Below are 24,331 nucleotides of genomic sequence, written 5' to 3'. Positions count from 1 at the left end.
ATATTAATGCAATGACCTAACCTGCCTTGTACGTAGATACCCAGACATTAGGAAATACGGAAAAAATTATATTTTTAAGACTCAGGTTTCCAAAAACTTTCATACAAAAGACTAATTAGACCACATTTATTTTTCAGTGTTTGTTATTCTACCAGATGTCAAGATGAGTACAAAGGACTTCCAAATGTTTTATTCAGTCAATCTCAGATTTTGTTCAAGAAAAAATATTTGTGCATTAAAACATACTTTAAGGTCACGAAAAGACAACCGTTTGTCAGACTTAAAAAAAAAAAACAGATCAATAACAGAAATATTCTTACTTGCCTTTTAGGGCTTCTACAACAATCATTGAATTTTAAGTGAAATGTTTACCCTTTGAATTTGATGTCTGAAGTGTTGGATTGTTTTCTGTCGGAACCTGCTTGGATGTTTGGTCTGCCAAACACATGAGAGGATCTCCTAAGCACAGGAACTGTCTGAGAGGATGCAAATACAGAAAACTTTAGCACAAACACTCAAACATCAAACCGTAGCAACAGGCCGTGTCTCACCTGAACTCAGAGTGCGAAATGGCTTGGGAAGAGAGCTTCTCAAAAATCCGCGTCACAGGTAGATGCAGATGGTGGTTCGGAGACAGCAGTATGCTGCGGCAATGAGCCAGGAGAGTGGACACCAGTCCACCCTCACACATTATCTGTCGGTTTCGCTCAGATTTGACCATAGATAGGATGTGGTGAGCCAGCGAGCACTGCATCTCCATAGAGAGCTGCAAAATGAAAAAAAAAAAAAAACTGAATTAAATTCAAGCCTTTTTGCAAGTTTATTTTATTGAGTGTGCTTAAATCAAAACTAAGATCCCACAAAGCTAACATGCAACTAATTAATTTAGACTACTTGTCATTTCAATTGAATTATTTTCATGTAATTTTTTTCCTCCTTTTTTTGCCTGTATTTAATTGTGTCATTGTCGTAACCGTGTTTTAATTGCTGCTGCATATCTTCGCCAGCTCCTCCTTGAAAAGAAGTTTTAAATCTAAATGGGATCTTATTGGTTAAATAAAAAAAAAATCACTACATGTAGGAGAATAAGCAAAACTCCTTAGAAACAATACTGCCCACATAACTGTCGAATCTTGTCAATCATGCTACAGGCCAAGCTGTTTACAGATGAAACATCTGATTTCACAATTAGTTCATAATCATTTGTGTAAATTAGAAGGACTGTGTCAATCGTATCTTATTTAACCAAAGCTACCGCAGTCACCTGTGGGTCTTCTGGAGCAAACACATGTGGGAGGAGAGTCATGATCACTGTGACTGCTCCTGGATGAAGAATAACCTGATCACATGTGAACTTACTGTAAAGCATAAAAAATAAACAAATTATTCTCAATGTGACACTATAAACAAGCAGCCTTTGTTAACCTCTTGGTTAAAAAAAATACATATACATTTAAAGGAATCTAGTAATATCTACCTAAACTGGGTCACGGTACTCATGGTGGGACTGCTGGGTACTGTGTTTTTGAAACTTCCTAGTTTCTCCTCTGTGGACTGTGGACCTGAACCTGACAAAACTGATGGAGGTCCCAAATTAACTCCTTCATGTCCTTCTGGTCCATGTAGTGTCTTTCTATTTTCGTCACGGTCTCCACTGGACTCTTGTCCCAGTTTTAAAGCCTGAGGAGAGTAGGTCCCCGTGGCAAACTGGTCTAGGTGAGACAGCAGCCGTATGCACATCTGAAGAGTGATGGGCAGATTTTGCTGAGGTGAACCGGAGCAACTCTTAGGAGCTGCCAAGGCTTCTGCCAGCTCAACAAACTGAAAAAAACCTGAAGACTGGTTTTCATCTGAGGTCTGAGGGCAGGAGCATTTTTCTCCTTCCCACTCATGGCCTTCAATGTGGAAGCAGCCCAGTTGGAGAAGAGCATCTGAGAGTCTCTCATAAAATCCCTCAGTTTGAAAATGGTGAGCATTTACAATGTGAAGATGGACAGCCAGAGCCATGATGTGCAGAATGAGGAGAAGCAGCTCCAGCAGCTGCTGATGCCCCAGAGTCTTCCACACGTCTCCGTTAGGGGGATCAGACAGAGCTCCCTCCATGTCCACCATCAGAGACAGCAGTCCAGTGAAGCCTCCTGCCTTCCTAAAGGCGTCCCAGGTGTTGGGGCTCTCCAACACTCTCAGCACAGACTAGTGAGACAGAGCAATGGACAAACACAGTTACAACACATATGAATCAAGCAATTCATTCTTTTGGTTGAAAAAGAAATTTAAGACTAAGCTTTTCTCCAAGTCTTGGCTTGTAGCGCATCTTCTTAGTCAATTAAAAAAGTGTCATGAAAAACAGATGAAACATACAGATAAATCATAAATCATTTCTAGTAACTAGTTTTTGGTTGTGAACAAAATCACATTATCTTTATTGAATTTAGAGAGCTAATCCATCAGGTAGGTAATGTGTGAGACAGAACGCAGGGAAAAATGTGATTAAATGAAACTGGAGTAATCACAATGGCTCTCAACACTCGCCAACCCAGGTCGTAGCCAATCTGATTGCCACCTGCTATAACCGCGTTAGCACAAAGAGTCGCACACACGCGCAGTCCTGCTCGTGCACGCGATGCACACGCGAAGACACGAAGAGCGTTCATGTGTGAGTGCTCCTTTTGCTGCCATCTATAAAAATGGACACATACAGTAGGTGTGTAACTTAGTTAGGCTTTAATGAGATCTTTGTCCCATTCACTGATCCGATAGAGGTGGTAATCTTCAGAGCTACACAGCACAAGTCTGCCGGCCTAATCAAATCGGTCCAGAGTTAACAGCTAAATCAGTTTTAGCAAATCAATCTGCATTTGTCTGTAATGGAATCAAAGTCCCACATGCTCAGAAAATAAATTCACAAGCTTATCATGCTTTAAGTGCATTACAAATTGTTACAATTGAATGTGGAGCGAAACTGCATTTAGAGCTCAGCTGAGATCTCCAAGCATCTGAGTGCATCTGGATAAGTGTGTGTGTGTGTGAGCTGTCATCTCCGCTTGTCTGTACATGTGCTGCATACCAGCAAGAGGTCCAGCTTCAACCTGAGCTCCTGCTGCGTGGAGGAGCAGAGGGCTCCGACTGCTGTGCTCATGAATTCGTCGGGGTTGATTTCGGCGAGCTGCTCCAAAATGCTGAGCGTCGGACCCCGATACTGATCGTCATCCAGGAAGATCTTTATGTAGGGGACCATGCCGAGATCCCGCAATGAAACTGGAAAACACAAATTAAAAATTATACTTCATTATATTTAGATGAGTAAAAAAAAAACAAAAAAAATACATAAAATGATTTACACTTTAATGGATTAAAAAAACAAACTAAAGAACGCCACTGTGTATAAGATTACTTGTATTTATCTGTATGAAGACAATAAAATAAAACACTGCTACCCACTGTAATTTGGGTTCACCTGTACAACACAAAACTCTGTTAAACTGTATTAATCAAACAAAGCTATTTATAATTAAGAATAAAATAATAAATACATAGAAAAATAAATAAAATTGCATATACTTATATAAATAGATGTATATAAAGTTGTAAAAATGAAATGAAATAAATAAAATAGCGTAATCCCGTAATTTCGCTGCATTAAATTAAACTTAATGCAGCAAGATTTATTTCAATTTTAAGAAGGCTGTATGTACTTTCATGAAATAGAAGTTCATACATTTATTAAAAACACGTCTGAATAAAATTAACTGAAACAACGTACCTGTATTTTTAATAGATCTTAAAGTAAGGGTTGAAACAACTTGAAGCATGCATGTAGTGAGTTGTCTCTCATTTTCCTCCACAGACTGCAGCTGCAAAGGATCTGAAAAGAAAAATTCACTTAAAAGTGCTAGCAGTTAAGAAAAATTACTTTTGGCTTCAGTTTATAATGTTAAGAGACTGTCACACCTTAGTTAGCTAAAACAAGCACGGGTAAGCAATTTTTTTGATATTTTCATATAAAAGATAAATATTTAACATAAGTTTCAGAAACATTACCAGCCTTCCTCAGGATCTTAGCCCTCCTACGAAGTTCTCCAAGCAGCAGCTCGAGCAACCCCCAGTCACTTAGCACCTCTGTTAGCATAGTGCTGTGTACAATCATCCTACAAAAAAGGAGAAAGAGACGGCTTTTGCCATTACTGTAGAAAGGAAACAAGGAGAAATAAAACACTTTTCCAGGGATAACTACATTCTACTTCACCTGAGTCAAAGAAAAAAATGAAAATCCAGACAAAGAACAAACTCATGTAAAAAAAAAAAAGTATGTCATTCTGTAAATCCTGTTAAAAAATGCAACTTCTCACTTGTGAAAACACTGAACTGCCACCACACTAAATTCTGTCCTTGCCGCTCCACCAGTCCCAGCCCAGTTCTGCTTGAGTACACCTAGCAGGGCGCGCAGTGTCTCATGGGGTATATAGCTCAATTTAAACACCACCTGAAAGACAACAAGGCAGTTAAAACTAATCACTTCAAAATCTAAAACAAGTCATTCATGGTGAAAATCCCTACCATTTCCAGCATAGAAAAGAAAATTTTCTGCACAGGCAGCGGTTTACGGCACACACGGGTCGCTAGTTGGGCCATCGATTGGACAGTCCACTCTAAGAGGAAAAAATTAGCCGGGTCCTTCTCCCATATTGTCTGCAGGGTTCGAAGCAGCTGACAGCAGAAGTGAGAATCCTGGGAACGCAGCAAAGAGGCCTGCAGCAGGTGGAAGGCAGGAAGGTTCTTTACTGCCAGACCTGGAGATTTTTAAATGAATCATTAACTTTTGCTTTGTAAATAAGTTTTTTTTTTTTTTTAAACTTATTTTATATATATATATATATATATATATATATATATATATATATATATGCATCCATTAGATTGGTGTAATCACATAATTCAACCTGCATAATACCAATCCATGCACAACTTAGACAAACTTCCTCTGTAAGAGTTTTCTCTGATAAGGTCAAACAGCTAATATTACAGACAAATACATAAAGTCTTTATAATACACAGCATGCAGGGCCAAAAAGATGAGTTAAGTTTTATGTGCCCTGATTGCATCAAAACAAACAGATTTCTGGCCATAAATGCAAAGAATGTATTATAATCTCCCCTAATAACATTTGTCTGGTGCCTTGTCAAAATATTTAGAAAAAGTCCTACATTTAACGTGCAAAAAAAAAAAAAAGACTTTTGCTTGTAAATAAACATAAATCTATTTAATAATGGGATTCATTTCCACTCTTAAAACTGTATCATGTTAAGTTTTTAAAAACAGCACCAGGTCCCTCTGCTGGAAACAGATCTGCTCCTTGATGTGATGGATGGCTACAGAGAGGCTCGATCTGTGTATGTATATTATAGACCCTCTATTTATGAGTGCTGGATGGAAGTGTGTGTGTGTGTCGATGATAGATGACTGGCTGCTGTAGGCCAGTGGTGAATGGATGCGGGGCATCCTAACAGAGTTAGAGGGGGAGCCTCCACTTCATCATCCCAGACATAATCACCTCAGCTTCCTGTTAAGTTGAGGGAGGCTGCAGACTGCAAAGGGGGCAGCGGTACGGGGAGTGAAGAGTCAGGGTCTGTGGGAAATCAGCCGAGGGGGGTTGATGCAGTTTAGCTGGATTATACGAGGGCAAAAGTGCAAAGTAGGGATGAAGTGTGTGGTTCCTTTGAGTAGGCTTCCCCCTCCCTGAGTCCACCTTTGCTGAGCCATGCATGTGATACTAATTACATAGTAATTTGTAAGGAGTAGTTCAGAGTTTATCCTCATGAAACAAGCGGAGATAATAAGACAGAGTTGGCAAGAGAATAACAATAGAGAAGGTCTTAGAAAGACCTGACCAACCTTTAGTGAGTGGCGGATCGAACTTGAAGCCTGCAGGCTGGGGATTGGGCACACAAAGAGCCACTTTCAGCTCTGCTTTTCCAAGGAGAGTGAAATCTGCGATCAGAGCCAACAATTCGTCCACAGGCTGAAACTGATCCAAGGGCACGCCTTCTTCACAGCTTGTTATTGAAAAGTCAGGAGGGAAAAAAAGACCAATTAATAGCAAGGATGAATAAAAATGTCATAATTTTAACTCAGGATGCAGACAAGTCTGGCTGTAGATAACTGGACATTTAAAACGCTTTATACCAATTAGTTCTTTCAGCTTCATCTTGCCGTCTACTACAGTGCTTTGCAAAAGCATTCCCTCCCCTTATTATTTTTAATTGCATTTTTATATGTTATAATCAAAACCTTCAGTGTAATTTTACACTGATTGAAGGTCATGATTGTATTTTTTTGTTTTGTTTTGCATGTTTAAGACTAAAATGTGAATCTTTGCAAAAGCTTAGTAGTCACTTTCTGAGTGTTTCGATTGAATTAAGTTCTGGATTTGGAGTGCGTAACTTTAACACTTAAATATACTTTTAACATACAATCTTACCGTTTGAGGATGTTTTTCAGGGCCTTGTAGCCGTTGTTGGTGTCAAACTCAGTAAAAAGGGCTGGACTCAGGTAATAAGTGTCTCTTACAAAGCTAAACACAGCCACTGCCACCTCAGCTAGCATTGATCCTGAAACTTTGGCTTTGATGTGCATCAGGTTCTGGATACATATTCGAACACAGTTTTTGCCTTTGGAGAAAAATGTAAAAACACACAAAAATTAAGCAGTAATACATTTCATTAGTTTCCTAAATATTATTACACGTAAAAGGCCTGAAAAGTTAGGAAAATGAAATATCAAGCTGGATAGGTCTGATAACCTTCAATAAAAAAGATGAAGTTCATGAATGAGCAGATTTAGCTAAAATATATATGTAGTAGTATTCAGAAAGGTTACCTCGCCTCTAAAAGACAGCAAGCACAATAACATCCTTTTTAAATCAACTATTTTTATTCAACTTTTGTCAGTCAACTCCTAACTGACAGTGAATAAAACAACAAAACATTATGCATCATCATTAGTTTTTGGTCATCTTACGTAATAAACTTGGAACCGTTTTGTTTGTTGGTACGGAAGAGACAGCTTTGAGAACGCATGACGCCTGGTGCCTCCACTGTGGACTGGTCTGATCGCATAATGATGTGAGTCCGATGATGAGACACTGCAGCTCCTCAGTCTCTACCAGCTGTTCCACGTTGTGTGGGTACTTGGAAAGTTGAAGGAAAATCTGCAAAAACATATGCAGAGGGAAAAATATTACTAGGATGTCTGTGCAATGTCCAGAAAATATACAAAAATAAATGGTGTTGCATTGTAAGAATTATGAATTTTTGAGGTCCAGTTCATAAAACCTGAGCAAAAGGATTTAATTCCAATATAGAAAACTGGACTTTCCTGAGCCCAAATTTGGAATAAAATAAACTTCGTATTCATTTTAAAGTTGCATCAACACTGTCAAAACTGCAGAAAAACTATTAATTGGCATTTCTGATGTTTCATCACATAAAAACAGAAGCATACATAGTACTGTCTGCTATCTATGACAGAATATTCCTTCAGTGTTTAAATGCATAAGTAAAAAAGAAATGTATTATTTCATGGTTATTGACAGTTAGCATAACAATGCTTAAATCTGAGTGTTCCCATCTTAAAACCAAAATATTTTAGGTGTGATCTGAGTTTCAGACAATTAAACACGACATTAGTACTGTTTAAAACTCTAAGGTCATGACACAGTCCTCCCAAAAAGAACAGGATTTTGTAATTTTGACCTATTGTTTTGAATCAGTCAATAAGTATTTAAAATATATCTTAAGTCAGATGAACCTCTGTTCTGTGGACATAAGGAAAAAATAGAAAATAATCATAACATTATAAAAAGTGCCAAAAATCTGTCAGTCAAATTTGTCCTAAAAATAATGAAGGAAGTTAGAAAAGATTGGAGGAAGAACATCTGTGGTCCTAAAATGTATTAAGAGCAGAAGGATGGTACATCAAAGATGTAATTGGACTTAAAGGATTCACTGTCTTTCAGATAATCCACCCACCTTCCTTTGGAAAACAACATGGAGCAGTAATAATAATTTATCTCTTAAATTTTTGATTTAGAGTGATGCAAAACAATGGCACAAAGAAATTACTTGTACCATTGTGCATTAGGTTAATTTTATTTCCTTGTCATCAGTAGACAAAACTCCAGTTTGGACGTTTTGTTCACCAATTTATGTTCTTTTTTATTGTGATTGAATAGTAAAACCACTGTCTGAAAATTAGTAAGAAAGCATCATACACCTAAAGAAAAGCCATTTGTATTACCTAAGCAACTGTTGATAAACTGACTCCTTTAAAGTGGAAAATATAGAAATAATGAGTGTCATTTCATTGCTTACTGACCTGTGTGAGAGGCTTCTGGAAGGTCAGCTCTATGGATGTGTTCTCCTTTTTTGCAGGAAGGCACACCAGTAAGTACAGACATTTCACCAAAGCAGCAGGCAGCTCTGGGTTTAAATAAGATAATATTTCCTGCAAACACATAAAAGCAAAGGCAACATTCAGAATGGATTGTTTTTTTGTATAATTTATCTGTAATAATATAATTGGTGTGCATCACTTACTGCAGAGTCTGATGTGAGCAACAGAAGGGACTTTAACAGGTTCCAGCCAGAACATGTCTCTGGTGTACAACTTGTGTTTCCATCTGGTCTTTTGAGGAAGTGAACGACCTCTTCACGGGCCTGCTCTAAAAAGATACAAGATATTTAGCAATAACAAATCATAACAGACTAAAGTGAAACCAAAAGGCAGTGGGGCTCTAACTTTATAAAGATTTTCTTGACAACAAATCTAAAGTGAGTCACACAGTTGCAGATAAATTAGTCATAAAAAGGGAATAAATTAGCATGAAATTTTAAGACCTTCGCATGAATAAGACTTTATTTTGACAAGGTGGTAGTCAGAAGAACACAGGCAGTTTTTTCAATGAAAAAGTTGCTTTTATTTTCTTAGACAAAACACCAGTTCAGATGCGTTTGACCAGCTGGGTCAAAAATTAGGACACAGTTTGTTGTGTCAAATACTTACAACACACATACTTTCAACTTTGTTGAGACGGGTATCAAAAACAGAACCAGGAAGTTCCCTAAATAACCTAATGCAATCTATAAACAAACTTCCACAAATACAGCTCACTAAAGTGGATCTGGAAAGAACATCATGATGAAACTGAAAAGCTGGAAGATGGTTTTGCTGTTTATTGCTGTCCATTTTCAAAAGTATGACCAACATAGAAAAATCTACTGGAAAAATGAAAGGCACGAGGGGAAAAAAAGAGAAGTAGGGAGAAAGGAGCTCTGCTTTGAATTACCAGCAGTGCATCTGCTGATATGAACACAGTTTAGTACCTGCGGGCCGTCCTTCTAGTCTTTTGTAGATATTATGTATGAGAGAGTCAGCAGTGAGAGCCGCAAGGCCCTTTATATCTGTGCCATCAACTCTGGCACCTTCTTCACAAACCTGTGATCAGAGGAGAAAGCACATTTAGAATAAGCCACTGAAGAGATTATTGTGAAACGTGTAAATACTTCAGTTTTTTATTTTTTTATTTCTGCTTTCTGTCATTGGAGTAGCATACTAGTCCACATTGTAGCAAATGCTGATGCAAGGGGGAAAAAACTGTTAATGTTCCACTTCAAATCACAACTTCAGTTGTTTTGACAAGTGAAGGCTGCCTTAATTTACTTGTCTTGTCCCAAAGCAGGTGGTAAAATCAGCTAATCTCTGTAGAAAAAAAAAGACCATCAGCAAGTTGTCAAAATTAATTAAAAATGTGTTTAAAGAACTCAGTGGAATGAAATTCGATGGCTGGGCAGCTGCATTGTGAGTTCTGCTGGAGTGTGGCAAGAAGCTTAGTGCAAAGGGGATTGTGTGCATAACCATGAAGATTCAGAGAGAGCTGTGAAGTGAGTTTGGTGAGGAAGAACTTGACCACCTGACCTTAACTCAACAGAATACATTTAGGATAAAGTTGTGAAAAGAACACAAACAACTTTTCATTATTTCTTTTTATATTTCCAAAGTAGTGTAATGATTTTTGTTTGTTTATTGTGGTATGTTTTAATCACGTAGTGAATTTTGAATTGCCTTGTTGCTTAAATGTGATCTACAAGTAAACTTGATGATGATGATGATGACCACCTTCCTTAGTGTTTATTTTACAGGTTGTCAAATTGATTTAGAGTCTGGAGAATTAAGAGTCCAACCGAACCCTTTGTGAGGCATTGCTAAAGTCATTTCTCAGTTATTTTTATCATGTGGCAGACAGAAATCATTCTACTTCTGAAGACTGTTCTTAAATTGTGGAGGGGAACATGGCCATAAACATAGCTGAGGTGACTGCTATTTGTCAGACTGATGTTCACATAAGTAGTGACTGCAAAAGTTTCACAGCAAAGCATTCCTAGAATAACACTTTATTTCCATAGTACGTCATCTTGACATGCCCATTCCAATTTAACATCCACCGACCCATACATGAACATATAGTTACCAAAACTAAACTTTAAAAGCGGGCCTTCTTCCACTGCAGAATGGCTCGGGCATGGTGCTCAAATATTCCCTCAAAGTTGCCTTAGTATTTTAAATTACTTGTTGTCACATTGCCTGAATACTCAACAAACAGCAACAGACTGTATGTTTTAATAAAATGTCATTTAAAGCCAGCACTAACGTTCTATAATTTCAGCTTCAGCCGATGAATTACCATTATTCTCCAGGTAGAGCACCTTAAAACAACCCTGAGCGTGGAAGATTGCCAACAACCCTCATGACCCAGCAACCATATGATACGTCCCCCATACAGCCAGGTGTCATTGTAACAGAATGTATTTCAGTGTCCATAATTAGCACCCAACTGATGTCAGGAAATAGTAGTGGTGATCAGAGGTTTACACACAGCTATCATTGGAATGAATGTCCCATTATTATGAAGCAAGGGGGCGGCAGTTTGATGTGGTCAGAGTGTTTGGCTAAAGGGGAAATGACATAATGAGAAAGAACATTATGTGGAAATTTTGAGGCTACATCACAGCTTATTAGCATGAGCATTAAAGCTTCAGTCCAACTGGGCCTTTTAATGAAAAATGACCCAAATCATAGAGTTAATTTTAACAAATGCTAGCTATTGTATGCAACGTTCTGAATAAAACAAACAAAAAAAGACAAATTCTCTGCATTTAGGAAATAAAGATAATTTTTGTGATCCTCACTGACCTAAAACATTTCATCTAATGTAAAGTTAAAACAGTAAGATCAAAATACATAAGCTAGTAGTGTAACATTCATGCAGAATATGACTGTTAGGCCAGCACTATAAATAGATATAAAAAGCTGACAGTTCAATCTCTTAAGTAGTTTCTCTTCTACATTTACAGTTTCTGCAGATCTCGAACAAAATGTTTTCCAATAGGTTTTCAAAAAGCTGGCGAGAAGGTATAAATACGTCTTTGAAAAGCATATTTAACGGCATTCGATGACTTGAATATATTTATTTAAAATGGTCATTTTGGGTAAAGCACAATAAAATAGAAGTCTTTATTAGACAATATGATAACAAAGAATTCATGACATGCTAAGCAGTCTTTGTAATCCTATAGGAAGATATTAAATTACGCTGAATTTGCTGTTCTTAAGAGAGGCCATAAAATCTGGTCAAATCTCTGGTCATGAGACCTTTTCATTCATCAGTGTAGACACAGAGCTGCACACAGACCAAAGGCTGATTACATCTGCAGCTCTAAGTCTGGTCAGCAGTGTTACACATGCAGAGATGGAATTACCATGAATCCAGGAGTGAGGGAAATAAAACAAGAGTGAGGTTTAATTTAGCCTTGACAAAGTTTGAGCAAAGAAAATGGTCTGTTGTCTCAGCTAATCCAAGCCAGACCTGGAGCAATGAGTGTGACGCAATACTCTTATTCCATGTGACAGAAGTTTGTCCCAAGTTTGCAGAGAGATATTGTAGAGGTTCAGTACAGGCTAGTGTTGAAATCAGCTGAATGCCAAGCATCTAATGTAGCTTCTTGGTATTTTATGCGGTTCTGGAGACCTAGTTGTATTGTGGCATCCACTTAACCTTTTGAAAGCTAAGCTAATAAATGTCGTTTATCCATTTAGATAATATTATGTAGTAGAATTCTTTTTCAGAGTAGCAAAAGAACGAGTGACATTGTTGACAAATATAATAGTTTGAAATGTGCAAACAGGTTAAAATATGAGATCAAAGATGGAGACATTATACCTGTGTGTGAAGATGGAGGATTTTAGGCAAATGCTGCTCTAGTTGCTTCAAACGATGATGGCCGGTTTTGTGGTCATGGCTGGAGTACGTATAAATCCCCAGCGCCTGTAGCTGCTCTCTGAGCACCTGAAGGAGCCGAGGGTTTCCAGAAGAACCCTCCACCTTTTCTTCCTTCGCCTCCACCGATGCAGACAACTCGCCCGAAGCACTCAGCTCTCCTGTTTCCTTATTGATCCTCTCTCTCTTCATAGTTTGGTCCTGGAGAGAAAATATGTAGAAGTCCTGAAAATGTTTGTTCTATTTTTAGGTGCCACGAGCTTCTGTGATATTTGCAGATGCACTTAATCATATTTCCTTGGTCCGTCTCACTTCCTCATCTGAATTTGTCCCAAACCAAACCTCCTTCTCTGCTCTTCTCAGCACATGTTGGAACTGATAAATAAGATAACAAACTGGCTTCTGGCAGTCATGTGCCATTCTCATTCACAAAGGTGGCCTCTATGAGGAATCAGCATGCTTAATATCATTAAAACCCTAGTGCTAAAAACCCTCTACTTTGTCCTTTATATACCAAAGTGTCCTAGGCAACTTTTAACAAGATCATTTGACAACGGCACTGACTGTGTCGTTATTACAGTGTGTCATTTAGTAGAAGAAGAAGAATACTTCTCTATGGGTGCCAATGTGAGCTTTACACCATATGAACAGGTGAAGAGATTTGGAGTCTTGCTGCCAAACAGATTTAACTGGAACACTGTTTCCTCGTCACATGGTATTACTTTGCAACGTTTCTATTTAAAGCAGGATTATAATCCACAATGATGGGAAATTTGTACTTAAGAGGTAATCTGATCAAATGCACCAAGTTAAAGAATGTGAATAGCAATGTTTTAAAGAATCCCAGTAATAACTTGTATTTCATATAAAAAATTTAGATTGTTTTTGGTTTGTTTTATGAATCCCAAAATGCAAGGATGCTGAGAAGCATAACAACTCCATGCCTGATACACATTTCACAAGAAAAACCATTCATAAAACTGACGGAAAACCCTTACCTGTAGTTGTGTCAGAGCCATAAAGAGGCTTCCTGGATCCTAAGGAATCGTATCATATGTGTTGTGTTTTTCCGAAGGAGTGAGTGGTCTGTCTGTCTGTATTCCCATGTCAGGGGAAAGACACGCCAGGACCTGCTATTGCATGACGAGTAACGCACGCCACCAGACCCCGCTGCGGAAAAGCACGCCCCTTATGAATCTGCAGTTAGTAGACTTTGAACAAGCACTGTAACTTGTATCAGCTGGTTCAGGTCATGTGCTTTCTCACTTCCTCAGAGAAGCAGAAGTGAAAGACTGTTGCTTGGCTGGTTAGATGAGGCCCTCCCTGCATGACAAAGAGGAGCTGTTGTTTTTAGAGGCTTGCCATCTTACACTTTAATAGTCTGAGTCACCAGCGATCTAATCGATCACCAGAGACATCAAGAAATCTAAAACACTCCCCTAGCTTTATGTGAAACTGAATATTTTCTTCTGAAACAATTTTGATTTCTAATAATAGTTGGTGACAGACATGATTTACTGTATCTGAGCGTGTATTTTTATCTGTAACACTTTGCACAAGGAGTTCTAATGAACGAAACTGTGTTACCACAGATCTTCAGCAACGACAACAGCTCATGCTGAGAGGACTTTATAAACTATATAAAGTTTATACTTACTGATCGCTTAAAAGATCAGTAACAAACTTGGTGAATAAATTGTTTAATATTTAATTTTCAAGCCAGGGCAAATAGATGACGTTTAACAGTTACAGAAAAAATTTCAACAGACCTAGATTTGGATCTTGTAAGAAAATTAGTAAATTTTGAATTTCAACTAAACAAAAAAATGGCAGAGGAAATGTGAGTAAACATCGCCATCTTGTGGGTATAAATGATACACCAGTCTGACAATAATTAGACTGAAATAATGTATCTAATACAAAATACCTTCAAAGCAGGTAATTATTACTAAATATACCTTATGTGGCACAGGTTAACCTTGTTAAAACCTTCAGGCAATATTTTCTAAGGGCTACACAGATGAAAACCATCAGAGAATGGGCTCCAAATGTCCACATTTTCTAATATTTGGACAAACTTCAGAGCATTTAATGATAAGGTTCCTTGATGTTTGATTTCAGCACCGACACCAGAAATTGTGGGATCTATCAAGAAATGTTCTGCAATGGTTCGCTGAGATCTGCCTACCACTTTCATAATGTCACCTTCATAATATTTCCCATTCTTATGGAAAATACTTCATGCGGAAGGTTTCTTAAAGTTTTCCTGGGGGTTTGCACCTTATAACCTTCCGTGACCATCAGAAAAATCTCTAAATTCCCTACAACACTCAAAATCTGACCTTTCCTGGGCCTTTAGGAAACAACTCTTAAATGTTCCTGGGAGGTTCACAGTTTAAAGCATTAGGAAGTAGTTTCTGAAAGTTCCTACTATCACACTTTGGAGAACTTTTAGGGAACGTTCTTTGACAATTACTTTACAGTACGGTAAATTTTGGGAACTTTCAGGCCATGCAAAGGTCCAAAACGATTAAAAAGTAACCTTTACCGGACCTTTAGGAAATGTCAAGGTTTCCGGGAGGTTCACTCACCTGTAACGTTGAATTTTATTTTTTTTTCCTCATTAGCACTTCTTAACAGATGACTCTATAACGCGGCTGGTGTAGATTAACAGAAACATATTTTTGTCCTAACAGTTCTAAAACAACTTGAGAGGGAGTCTGTTAAAATGACCTATTTAATTTGCCCATTACTGAGTGTTAGAGAATCTGAGTTCACAGAAACCCAACCAGCTCTGAACAGACCTGCTAACGAGCCCATTCATTTGATTCAGGTGTGTTGGAGCAGGGAAGCACGTGAAAGTTGCAGCTCTCGAGGACCTGTTTTAGAAGCTCAGCAGTCCGTCTTTGTAGTTTGTGATACATAATTCAGAATGTGTTAAAATGTAAGTAAAAGCATGAACCATGACGGCTTTAAACTTTAACTACTATTAAACTGACTCTATTCCACAACTGAACCGAAATATGCTGTTTAAGTTGTTGTTTTCGTTTGCATGTATCTCATTAGCATAATAATGCATACGTCATCTAGTGCATAGTGATCTCAAGCGCAGTAGCAGTAAGTCATGTGACCTGTTTCAACCAATGGGGGGCCTAGGGAGCGGTCTACATTTAACACACACCAAAAAAAAAAAAAAAAAGATTTTGAGTGATTGCTTGCTGGGAAAGATGATCCTCTGTTTCGCTTTTCATCGTGATGTAATGGCGCGTTTTCTGTTGATCTGATTTCAGTGTCGCTCCAGTTTCAAGCCGATGGAAATCGTGGAGGACAGATTTTGTGCCCCCATCACAATGCATGCGATGCCTCTGTGCACCATTAGTGGTGGAGACATATTTGACTGTATACAAAGAGGGGATGTTGAACAGTGCATACTTTTCGTGCAAAATGATCGAACAATCCTCAGGCAAACAGGTAAGGTAACATTAGATGCAGTGTAAACTTAAAATGTATTAAATCATTCATTGCTTTGAATGAGGAAGTCACTTTCTTCATTCTGTTTTCCTGTCAGGAGGGTTTAACCTCTTCCTGATCATTTCTCTAGTTTGTCTTTATCCTATTAGGAAAAAAACAACAACACTTTTTATGTCTGTGTGAAATGTCTGCATAATATGCATTATAGCTTATAACTACTACACCAACACAGCTGTTATTGCTCACTGTTATCTGCATGCCTGGTGGTTCTCCATGTGTGATTTTGTGACGTTGCCAGGAGGAAACCCAACCCTGCTGTAGTTAACCTGTATGATGTTCTGGTACAGGTCCTGTGGTAGATAGATGGACAGCACAAACTCAAACTGAACTAAAGCATGTAACTTCAGTGAAACGGGACGTCTTCCATTCTGACTGTGATGTGCATTTGTTTATTTAGGCTGGGGTGGATTCAGTCCTCTTCATTATGCTGCTCTCCATGGAAACCGCTCCCTTGTAGACTTCTTTCTCAGTTCTGGTGCGGACCCTAACATGACGTGTGATTCAGGGCAGACAGCTTTTCATTTTGCCTGCAGGTGAGCAGAAGCTGCACCCATTGCCTTGCAAAAAGTATTCATACCTGTTGATCATTTTTTCACATTTTCCAGTTACAATTACAAACTCTCTAATAAACCTCTCTAATCATTGCATTTTACAATGATTTAATATGATAATCTAACACAAAGTAGCTCATAGTTGGGAAATTACAGATTCAGTTTTTTTCTTGTAGGTGGCAAACTGTGTAGGGAAGACCTCAGACAAGTAAAAGAAGTTCTTCTGGGCACATGAGACCAAAACTGACATTGTTGGCATTTGCACAAAATACATATGTGTGACCGGAAATCAGTGCAATCTTGAATAAACAAAAACTTTACTTTGTTTGAAGCGAATGTTGTCAGACGTTTCATAGAAAAGATTAGTGAACAAACCATCCTGAAGACCAATGAAAACACTAAACATATCAGAAATAAAGTTATTGAGCGCTATTAAGCAGAATTACATTATAAGACAATAATTTTAAAGGAGAAGTGTCAAGAAGAAACCCATTCTTGAAAGAAAGGCAGTTTTAATTCAAGCCACGCAAAGGAAATTATAAACATGTAGAAGAAGATGCTCTGGTCATATTTTTGCAGTATATGCAAAGTACTTAACACTGCCTTCAGCATAGCATTCCTGCAGTGAAACATGATGGTGACCATATCATGCCGTAGGCCTGATTTGTCTGAGATAATGGAATCAAGTAATTTTTCCATCTCACCTTTCCATCTCTGTGAACTTTGTTTTTTTTTTTGTTTTTTCAACGTAAAACTTTCAGGTTTGCAGTTGTAACGGGACAAAATGTGGAATCATTCAAAGGATATGAATCTTCCACAAGGTGCTGCTTTTACCTTCTCAAACAAAAGCCCAGGATACACGCATTTGCATGTGTTCCATCAACAGGCAGGGAAACATCTACAACATGCATAAAATGATGCAATATGGGGCAGACTTGCGGCTTGTGGACTTGCAGGGGAAAACATCCATGCATCATGCAGTTACCGGGGGCAACATGTAAGCGGAAGAAACACTTCAAAACAAATATTTTTTATTTATTTATTTTTTTTGTATGCTCTAACTGTTGCTCACCTCTCTAAGAGTCGCTGTGCACTATCTGTGGGAGACAGGAGTGTTCCGATTCTCTGACGCAGACATGTACAAGGTGACGCCTCTGCATCTCGCTGCATCCACCGGCAATATTGACATGATTCGCTATTTGCTCAAAGACCAGGTATGAAATATTCCAAATTGACATAGTTTTAACTTTTTTTTGCCCTGATGTATGCACTGATGCTGCAAATTTAACATAATTAAAACAAACATTAAACTATAAATATATAGCATAAAAATTTAACAATGTCAGGTCTTCAAGCAGTGGCATAAATTGTGGGGGCGGGGTTATTGGTTTTCTTGTCCAGCGGTGTGTTGTGAACGCAGTTGACCAGCGGGGAGCGACAGCGCTCCATGTTGCTGCAGAGAGGGGTGGAGTAGAAGTGTGTTGGGCTCTGCTGCAGAAGACTGGCTGCATAGTGCTTCATCAGAAGAACTACAGCGGCCTCACACCACTGGATCTCTGCAAGCAGGGAAAGACATTCAGGTGAACAATGTGTAGAAATAAGTGAACCGTTTTTGTACATTTCTTGAGTTCTTGATGCGGATTGAGATCTGCTTATGTTGTTTTCAGGCATCAGCAACTCAGCAAACTGTTAAAGCAGTACATAAATGAGCCAATACATCACAAGCCCAGAGAGTCTGATGGTAGTTATTATGTTAGTTTTATTTTAAGCAATGAACAGCAAATATTGCTTGCGGTAGTAATCATTCTACCATTAAACGTCCTTTCTCTGTGTTGACCCATGTTTGATGGTGCTATTTCTCTCCAGTTCTGTACTATTGGACCCTGTTTTTTCCATCTCTAAGTGGAGCTGCCATCCTGCTGATAGCTGCCATGTTTGGAGGCTATGGAGGCCTCATCTGTGCGTTCCTCTTCCCATGGCTGGCTAGAAGCATTTTCACCCAGTACTACCGCATGACCACCTACCAGAGGTATTTTCATGTAAACTATAAACTATCAGTATGTAGTTAACCATACCACATTGTTTGGGTCAGCTCCCAGTTGACGTCTCATGTCTTTGTCTCTAGGCTAGCTAATCCAATATACTTGGGGACACTGTTGGCTGGCATCGTCCATTCCCTGCTGTGCTTCTATGGAAAAATGATGCCTAATATCCTTTAAAGAGGGGGTATATTTAGGTTTATGCCAAAAGCTTTTTCTTAGTTATTTTCCTGTTTGCTCTCCATGAATTGTACCTTAGGGATTTTGCACTTTCTCTGTTTTGTTGGTTTTATCAATTTTTTTACATCTCGCAATTTCGGTAAACTGAACTGAATTATATTGCAATTTTGAAGTTCACATTTTATTTTTTTAAGATGATCAGAATGTCTATTAACTTCCACTGCAGAGTCCCTTTTCTTTTGGCTAAATTTTGAAAAAGGGAAAGACCACAGAACATGTCACACAAGTAAGGCACCTGTGGGACATCCATAAGTAAGAAAATAGCTGCTTGCTTGAACGTGTTCATCGGACCAATATTTAGATTTGGATTTGGAAAATATCTACAAATGCTGGACCAGAACCCAAATTTATCATGCAATGATGAGCAGTGGAACTCAGAAAATATCAGCGGATGCCACTCTGTTTAATGCTCACGAATAATGCATAACACGCATTTTATAAAAATGCCTTTTCTTTGCTGCAATAACATCACAGATGTGACCATGTGACCATGTTGGCTATTCTGTGACTGGACTTCTATTTGAGTTATGTGCTTTGATTGACAAAGTACTGTATCCAGACTTTTCAGCAACAAATGTTCCAGGTGGGTTTGGCATGAATGTTTAGAAGCATCCTGTCCCACTATTGAGTATGGTGGAAGATTTGTGATACTGCAGACACATTTCACTTCTAAAATACATCGAAGTCTTGTTGGATTTCATGGCATCATGAACTCAGGATATTGTTTAATAAAAATTGCTTGTAAATTGAAAATGACTCAGTTTTCATATGATGGATTTACCAGAGATAAAAATGATTAGAGACTCTGAGTCCCAAGACTGAAATTCTAGAGAAAACCTGTGGGGTGAGCTCACAGAGAGGACACAGGAGAATATCTGGTTTGTGCAAAAATGTATTGTCAAAGAAAGAGACTCCATATTATGCATGGTCCGTATTAAATGTAATCATAGAAGACTAAGTGTTGTCCTTTTGGCAAAAGAGGTATGAGCTGCATATAACAAATAAATAGTTTCATCCTTGACCTTGTGAATGTGTGTGGCCCATAAGCACTTTGGCTCAGGTGTCCTTGCTCCACTTCTTCATACTAGCCAGTCTCTTCTATAAGGTTCTGACTCAAGATCCCGGGGTTTTAGACAGAGCCGATGCAGATCCTCGCTTCTCCTGCATTGCTGACCTGGTGGAAAACAACGAGAGCCCTCACAGGTTCTGTCCATACTGTGAGGTAAAACGATCTGGACTCGTAGCTGACATTGAATCTCTTCTCTGTTGCTTTGTTTCTTACCCTGCCCCTGTCTTCCTCCCAGCTGTTCCAGCCTGACTATACAAAACACTGTAAGCTGTGTGAAGTGTGCATTAAAGACTACGACCACCACTGCCTTTTCCTCAACCGCTGCATCGGTCAGGGTAACCACAGACTCTTCCTCATCTTCATCCTCTCCATGGTTACCGCCCACCTTCTTTTTATTGCTTCGGGGGTGAGTTACCTGTATGGCAGCTCGTCGGAGTCTAGTCCCAGCTTCTCACTGTGGCTCACATTGTTGGGAGAGGAGTTCTGGGTCGTGGCTCTGATTATTATGAATGCACTGACTCTCCTGTGGGAGGTGTGGCTTCTGTCAGAGCAGTTTGACGCCATCGCCGCCAGAACGACCACCTACTTCAGACACAGTGAGGGCACTGCGCAGCAGAGGTCACTGGGACAACGGTTGGCGGTCGTAGCAGCCTTTCTCCTGGAGGGACGTAGATCTGTGGGTGGCGGACAAATTACAGAAGACAAAACTGCCATAGATATTTAACACTGCCAGTTTGGCCCGTGTAAAGCTGTCCTGTTGACCTTAGTACTGTTTCTCATGTGCAGATTTAAAGCCGTGGATTGTTCAAACACTGTACTGACAATGTTTCCCTCGTTCCAGTGCCATTTAATATTTTTAATATAGGATTTCCCAATAGTAGCTGAATCTGTCGTACTGAGGAGAACTGATGGCATGAATTGACAAGAAACAGAAACTAGTAAAATGAATTGCAAAGCAAAATTTAACCGAACTCATGCATGATTCAAAATATGAAGGCAAAAAAGTAATATGGAAATCCAGAAGGAAATCCAGACTACCAAACTGAAACCTAGAATCTTCAAGAAACACATGATTGCAGCTCAACGCCTTATGCAGTGCGTCAAAGTTTTGAAACAATGAAGGTGTAATAAACATGAAAGTCTGGATACATCTGGGAAAACGAACAGACGGTACAAAATGTATATACAGAATTAGTTTTTCATTTTATTACCAAAAATCTTTTTCCATTCATCCATTTGAAGACATTCTCCCTTACTTGTCTTTTGTTTTTGTTCATTCATTATTTGTTCATTAGATTTTCCTTTATTCATTCCTTCATTATCTCCCTTTCATTTTAGTTTTTTCTTCTGTATTTCTTCTTTGTCCTTTCATTCCTTTGTTCTTTCTTCCTACCTTTTTCCATCCCCACTTTGTTCAAGTCCTTCCTTCTTTCTCTCTGTAGATAAAGAGGGTCCATTATGCAGGGTCCATATTTCCATGATGACCATTGTAAAATCATCTGCCATACAATCAAGGAAAGTTTTGTATTTATACTTTCAAAAGTAGACTAAGCAGGACAAATATCTCTGGAAAGGTATGTTTGGAAAGTATTGCATTTATTGAAAGAAGTAGACTTATCAGCTGATGTGCTGATTGTGGTTTACCAAATAACTGAACATTTTTGTTTACAGCTGCTTTTAATGTAATTTTTTTTTATACGGTTCTTTATTTTTATATGCAACACTGTTGGGTAAACTCCAGACCAAGATGCACCAAGAGACTTTTTTCTAATTTCATCTGCTTCAAGACATTTCTGCCCTCACATTTCTTTTGCTCTGGCTAATGGGACGTGCCTTTTTTCATGCCTTGAATTAAACACTCATTTCCTACACGTCTCACAGGGCCATATTTCCAGATTATAGATGATAGTCCCCACACCCCTCAGAGACTGGTGTGTCTGGACTGTGTGAGTGGCTACGTCACATACGATGATTTAGTGTCTGCCGTACTGCCTCTCACCCATATGAAGTGATGAAGCTGAGCACATTTAAGACTGTGAAACCAAGTGCTTTTTATAGTATTTCTTTGTCCATGAATATAGTACTTTATCAAAGTATTCATATAACTTGAATGCATATTTTTTTTTTCACATTTTGTCAAATTACAGCCACAAACTAGATTTGTTTTATGGAGATTTTATGTGACAGAGCAACACAAACTGTAAAGTAAAAAATGTGTGGTTTTAAATGTTTCTGTTGTTTTTAGTGTGGTGTGCATTTTTATTCAACCCACCTAAATCTATGTTTTGTCAAATAATGTTTCACCTATAATTACATCTTCAAGTCTTTTAGTACGTGTATAGCTTTGCCTTTTCAGAGCCTGACACTTTTGCTCTTTTAAAAAATGGCTCATTCAAATTGGATGGACATGTCATCTGTGAACAGTAACCTTCAAACGATATCGCAGATCTTTAGTTGCATTTACTTCCAGATTTTGACTGGGCACCTACAACACACTTACCATCTGAATGCTAATGTATGTGCTAGCATGTATGTGAACAGCTACCACCCTTTGCAAGTCTTTTGCAGCCTGTAAGATATTTTCTTCCTGGATTGCCCAGTAAGTGGCTCCATCAATCTTCCCATCAATTTCTGACCAACTTATTTTTTCTCTGTGAAAAAAAAAAAATCACCACAGCATGATGCTGCAGCTGCCATGTTTTATGGCGGTGACATGATCTCTAGAACTATCCCTGTCTCAGTGTGTTCCCTGGTCTTCAGGAGGAAAACACTGCCATATTTTTCAGAAGTTTGTCTGCAAAATATTTTGAAAATGTATAATTATTCCACTTCATATTTGTGCTCTACATTGTATCAGTCTGTTGCATAAGAATTAGTTAGAGGTTTGTAGTTGTAACATGACAAAATGTAAAAGCTCTAGTTGTATGAATACATTTGCAAGCTGTTGACAGTGCTATGTATTTTCTCATTTCAATATTGTGCCTCTTGTGTTTTTCCCAAATGACTGTTTTATTTATGGTGATGTTTTTTTTTTTTTTTTAATGTGGTAGAAATCATGTTTATTAAAGTGTATTGTTTTGTTTTTTTTAAAAATACACTTTGTTTCGAGTCTGTCTCATACTTGGTCAAACCTTTCAGATGCTAGAGTCTCCTTTTGAATTGTAAAGCATCAGGAGGCAGAGCTTTTTGGTTTAGCTCATCTGGAGCCAGGAGAAGTGTACAGTAATAACATCAGAGGGAGAAACCCATTATATAATTTTCTTTCAAGTCATCAGTTTTCACTTCTCCATCAGCGCAGCTCACTTCCTCTGTGGATGATTCAGTGCAGGAACACAATAGGAGAGAATCTCACATTTAGGTTTTGTTTTTAGTTTTTTACATATAGATATATAGATCAGTAACTCTAATCAAATAGGCTATCTAGAACTATGTGAGCCATTTTGAGCTGCAAACAGAGCCTTTCTTAAGAATGGGAGTTGTCTGGGAAGCCCAGCCGAAATGACATGGCAAGTAATCCTCGCATGATCGTGTACTTCCTTCTGCTAGAGTCTGTTCACATCAGCATTCCTTAGCCACGTGTTATTTGTGTTAATTATGGCGACTATAGTGCTTCTTTCTCTGTGTGAACATCATTTGAGTTGTTGCGTGGAGCTTGTTTATGGGCTGGAGAAACACAATGTTGGAAATGACATTATTTGGGCCCTGAGACTAACGGATTTGTGTGTGTTTTTTGTCGTGGCTTCAGAAATGGCGCCATTTGAAAAGGACATAACTGTAAAGACAAGCTCGGTGTCATGAAGTCATCCAGAACTCTTCAGATCAGAAAAAGCTCTAAACAACTATCAGGTGAGGCACAGAGTTTAGTTTGGTTTTGTAAATAATTATATCGGCTAAGGATTTGTTTTTCTTGTTTGCAGCCTATCTGCTAAAAGCAACGGCAACTACTTCACAATAGATATATTGGTATTCATTTGATTTTACTCCTCTCTAAAGCCTTTGTTTAATTAGTGTGATTGGTAAATACAAAGTGCTGAAGCCTTGGAAAGCTTTTTGTGCTAACAGCTTCTATGTGCTGCATTTCGTGTGCCAGCCTGATGAAAAACATTTAAACATTTTAACACATCCATCCACTGCAAACCAGAAAGAAACAAGAACATCACTCCCCTGAGTGTTGTGGCTCCGACCACACAGAAGTGTAGCAGTTTTCGTCAGACTGTAAACCTCATCCTGAATGAGTCAGGGTCCTGGCTGTCAGCGATGTACAGAGCGCATCTATTACTAAAACTGAGTAGCCCTCTTTTCATGTTCAATTGATGATACAGGTGCAAACAAATATTTCATATAAAAAAAAGATGTAAACAATGTTTGTGGAAATGTCTGTTCTATAAATCAGAGTTTATTTATGGATAACCATTTTTCCTCGTTCTGGGACTGTCGCTTGAAATGTCTGAATTACCCCCTTGAAATCAAGCTAATGATTGAGTTTTTGACTGTATAGATCAGTGGTTCCCAAACTTTTTCTTCTGCGCTCCCCCCCCCCTATGGATTACAAATGGCTGTCTGGGGGGA

The 24,331-nt window shown here is 38.5% G+C and overlaps 3 protein-coding genes across 4 annotated transcripts in view; 2 read left to right on the top strand and 1 right to left on the bottom strand.

The window, feature by feature from the left end:
- wdfy4 (WDFY family member 4) overlaps window positions 1-15,212 on the bottom strand; it is a 60,293-nt gene extending 45,081 nt beyond the window's left edge. The window contains exons 1-18 of the mRNA XM_015028035.1: window positions 14,924-15,212; window positions 13,331-13,655; window positions 12,276-12,533; window positions 9,382-9,493; window positions 8,596-8,720; window positions 8,375-8,503; window positions 7,019-7,208; window positions 6,480-6,669; window positions 5,894-6,054; window positions 4,558-4,790; window positions 4,350-4,483; window positions 4,042-4,148; window positions 3,764-3,865; window positions 3,068-3,258; window positions 1,478-2,193; window positions 1,265-1,358; window positions 552-766; window positions 373-476 (exon numbers count right to left, since the gene is read on the bottom strand). Coding sequence (XP_014883521.1) covers window positions 373-476; window positions 552-766; window positions 1,265-1,358; window positions 1,478-2,193; window positions 3,068-3,258; window positions 3,764-3,865; window positions 4,042-4,148; window positions 4,350-4,483; window positions 4,558-4,790; window positions 5,894-6,054; window positions 6,480-6,669; window positions 7,019-7,208; window positions 8,375-8,503; window positions 8,596-8,720; window positions 9,382-9,493; window positions 12,276-12,533; window positions 13,331-13,351 — 3,082 coding nt within the window. The 5' untranslated portion in view covers window positions 13,352-13,655; window positions 14,924-15,212. The remainder of the gene's footprint in view (window positions 1-372; window positions 477-551; window positions 767-1,264; window positions 1,359-1,477; window positions 2,194-3,067; window positions 3,259-3,763; window positions 3,866-4,041; window positions 4,149-4,349; window positions 4,484-4,557; window positions 4,791-5,893; window positions 6,055-6,479; window positions 6,670-7,018; window positions 7,209-8,374; window positions 8,504-8,595; window positions 8,721-9,381; window positions 9,494-12,275; window positions 12,534-13,330; window positions 13,656-14,923) is intronic.
- Window positions 15,213-15,474: 262 nt separating this feature from the next.
- Window positions 15,475-20,881, top strand: LOC106944786 (putative ZDHHC-type palmitoyltransferase 6). 2 transcript variants are annotated; one of them, XM_015028041.1, is made up of 10 exons: window positions 15,475-15,803; window positions 16,261-16,396; window positions 17,301-17,411; window positions 17,496-17,628; window positions 17,816-17,994; window positions 18,082-18,155; window positions 18,281-18,443; window positions 18,540-18,622; window positions 19,740-19,915; window positions 19,998-20,881. In XM_015028041.1, the coding sequence occupies exons 1-10, from the start codon at window positions 15,644-15,646 to the stop codon at window positions 20,484-20,486; spliced, it is 1,704 nt and encodes a 567-aa protein (XP_014883527.1). In that variant the 5' UTR covers window positions 15,475-15,643; the 3' UTR covers window positions 20,487-20,881. The 2 variants fall into 2 exon arrangements, with proteins under 2 accessions (XP_014883527.1, XP_014883526.1); XM_015028040.1 differs by having other exon boundaries at window positions 15,476-15,803; window positions 19,725-19,915.
- The window catches only part of arhgap22a (Rho GTPase activating protein 22a), a 19,202-nt gene continuing 14,878 nt past the window's right edge, over window positions 20,008-24,331 (top strand). The window contains exons 1-2 of the mRNA XM_015028038.1: window positions 20,008-20,097; window positions 23,508-23,608. Of these exons, the coding sequence (XP_014883524.1) occupies window positions 23,557-23,608 (52 nt within the window). The 5' untranslated portion in view covers window positions 20,008-20,097; window positions 23,508-23,556. The remainder of the gene's footprint in view (window positions 20,098-23,507; window positions 23,609-24,331) is intronic.

This window comes from Poecilia latipinna, unplaced genomic scaffold (genome assembly GCF_001443285.1).
Source record: "Poecilia latipinna isolate Pla-1442-1.1 unplaced genomic scaffold, P_latipinna-1.0 Scaffold113, whole genome shotgun sequence".
Taxonomy (NCBI): Eukaryota; Metazoa; Chordata; class Actinopteri; order Cyprinodontiformes; family Poeciliidae; genus Poecilia; species Poecilia latipinna.
This window is presented reverse-complemented; position numbering and strand designations above follow the sequence as displayed.